This window comes from Aplysia californica, unplaced genomic scaffold (genome assembly GCF_000002075.1).
Source record: "Aplysia californica isolate F4 #8 unplaced genomic scaffold, AplCal3.0 scaffold01129, whole genome shotgun sequence".
NCBI classification, from domain to species: Eukaryota; Metazoa; Mollusca; class Gastropoda; order Aplysiida; family Aplysiidae; genus Aplysia; species Aplysia californica.
The window spans coordinates 139,141-140,770 of record NW_004798399.1 but is presented as its reverse complement, the minus strand read 5'-3'; the positions used below and the strand labels follow the sequence as shown (position 1 = coordinate 140,770).

At 41.3% G+C, this 1,630-nt stretch overlaps 1 protein-coding gene across 1 annotated transcript in view; it reads left to right on the top strand.

Moving 5' to 3' along the window:
• LOC101847545 (sodium- and chloride-dependent GABA transporter ine) overlaps positions 1–1,630 on the top strand; it is a gene marked incomplete at its 5' end in the record, with an annotated part of 46,593 nt that overhangs the window by 39,777 nt on the left and 5,186 nt on the right. Inside the window, 1 exon segment of the mRNA XM_013090064.2 lies at positions 513–653. Within this exon segment, the coding sequence (XP_012945518.2) occupies positions 513–653 (141 nt within the window).

The window sequence follows — 1,630 nt, the reverse complement described above, 5'->3', positions numbered from 1 at the left end:
GCATAATTTCACATTTTTGGGCTCATTTTGCATAAGTTCAGAATTCTTCTCGCATAAAACGACGGGGTCAGGTGACGAGTGAACAAAAACTACAGCAATGTTTGATTACCCAAGAGTTGTTAATTATTATTTTCATGTCACATATATGACAAAAGCAAAGGATGTGTCTGATTTTGAGTTGTTCCTTGTTGAGACCAGAGATTTCCACCTTTGCCTCATGTCCCCAAGACTCTTAATTTTTTTTCTTCTTTTAAATCCTTGACCTCTCAACCTTTGTACTCACCCCTAACCTATGACCTTTTGGTTGGTGGTTGGCAGGTGCTCTGGTGTGGTCTGCTCTTTCTTTCCTATCAAACATCTATTATTTTTATTTGTCTTCCTTCTTTTTTGTGTTTGTAACTCTCTTGTAACACCTCTAATCTTTGGCGCTTGTATGACCTTATTGTGTCGCAAATGCGTAAAACACTTTCTATAACGAAACTTAACTTTTGTCATCCTGTAATTTCTTTCAGTTTGCCTCTGTGGAAGTGATCGTCACCACAATCCAAGACCACTTTGCGAGCTACGTGAAGAAGTACTTCAAGAAAAAAGAGTTCCTTGTGATGGCTGTGTGCTTCGTGTCATTCCTCTGTGGCTTACCCAACATCACGCAGGTAAACATGACTGGAGAACGCAGCTAGTATCTCGGTCTTTCTACCGACTCATAATCGTGAGACTGCGGGTTCGGAGGTTCGAGCCTCAGCTCGGTCCGACGGTGTGTCCTTGGGAAAGGCACTTTACACGAACTTCCCACTTGGCTCGGTCCTATCGGAGACGGACGTAAAACTAGGAGGTCTCGCCCCTTAAATAACCTAATAGTGTTGATAGGGGCGTTAAACCCATACCATTTCACACACAAAAAGAGAAAAATTTCCGGTCTTTCTACTGGCACATTGTATAACTTTCAGCCCAGGTTGGCCCTGATGGGCAGGGTTGGAAATCTTTTTCCTAAATGATCTAAATTGTATTGATTAGGGTGTGAACCACTTAGATTCTACATTTCAAAAGATAATCTAAAAACAGCAGAGAACTGAAGACATGATTAGATTACGTTCTGTGCCATTTTTTCAGATGAAGTCTTATCTTGGAGAGACGTCTTTGATTAATCACCACCTCAGAATTACAAAGTTCTATCTCGGACTTTTTGGGGCCATTTTGAGTTACTATGACCACGAGGCCAGAAAGGAAATGTACTAGACTCTATCTGCTCTATCAAAACCGTAAGAATATTTGGAGTCGTTATCAAAATATTCAAAGAATTGCTTTTGAAAAAGCTTGAAAAATTGTGAAACTAAAAGATTTTGCCATCAAATTTCTCAAAGCTTGGTACTGAGCAGATACAACTATTTTCTGTCTTTGTTTGTGTCAATAGAAGTGTTTTATTTGTACTTGGTGTAACTGTGAACTGGACACATGTGGTTGCTTTTAATGACAAGCGGGCCAACCCAGATTTCGGGCGGCTGTTCCCGAGCGGAGCACTTAGTTACCTGAGGAGTTTTAATATGACCCGGTGCAGTCTAATACGACCCGGTGCAGTCTAATACGACCCGGTGCAGTCTAATACGACCCGGTGCAGTCTAATACGACCCGG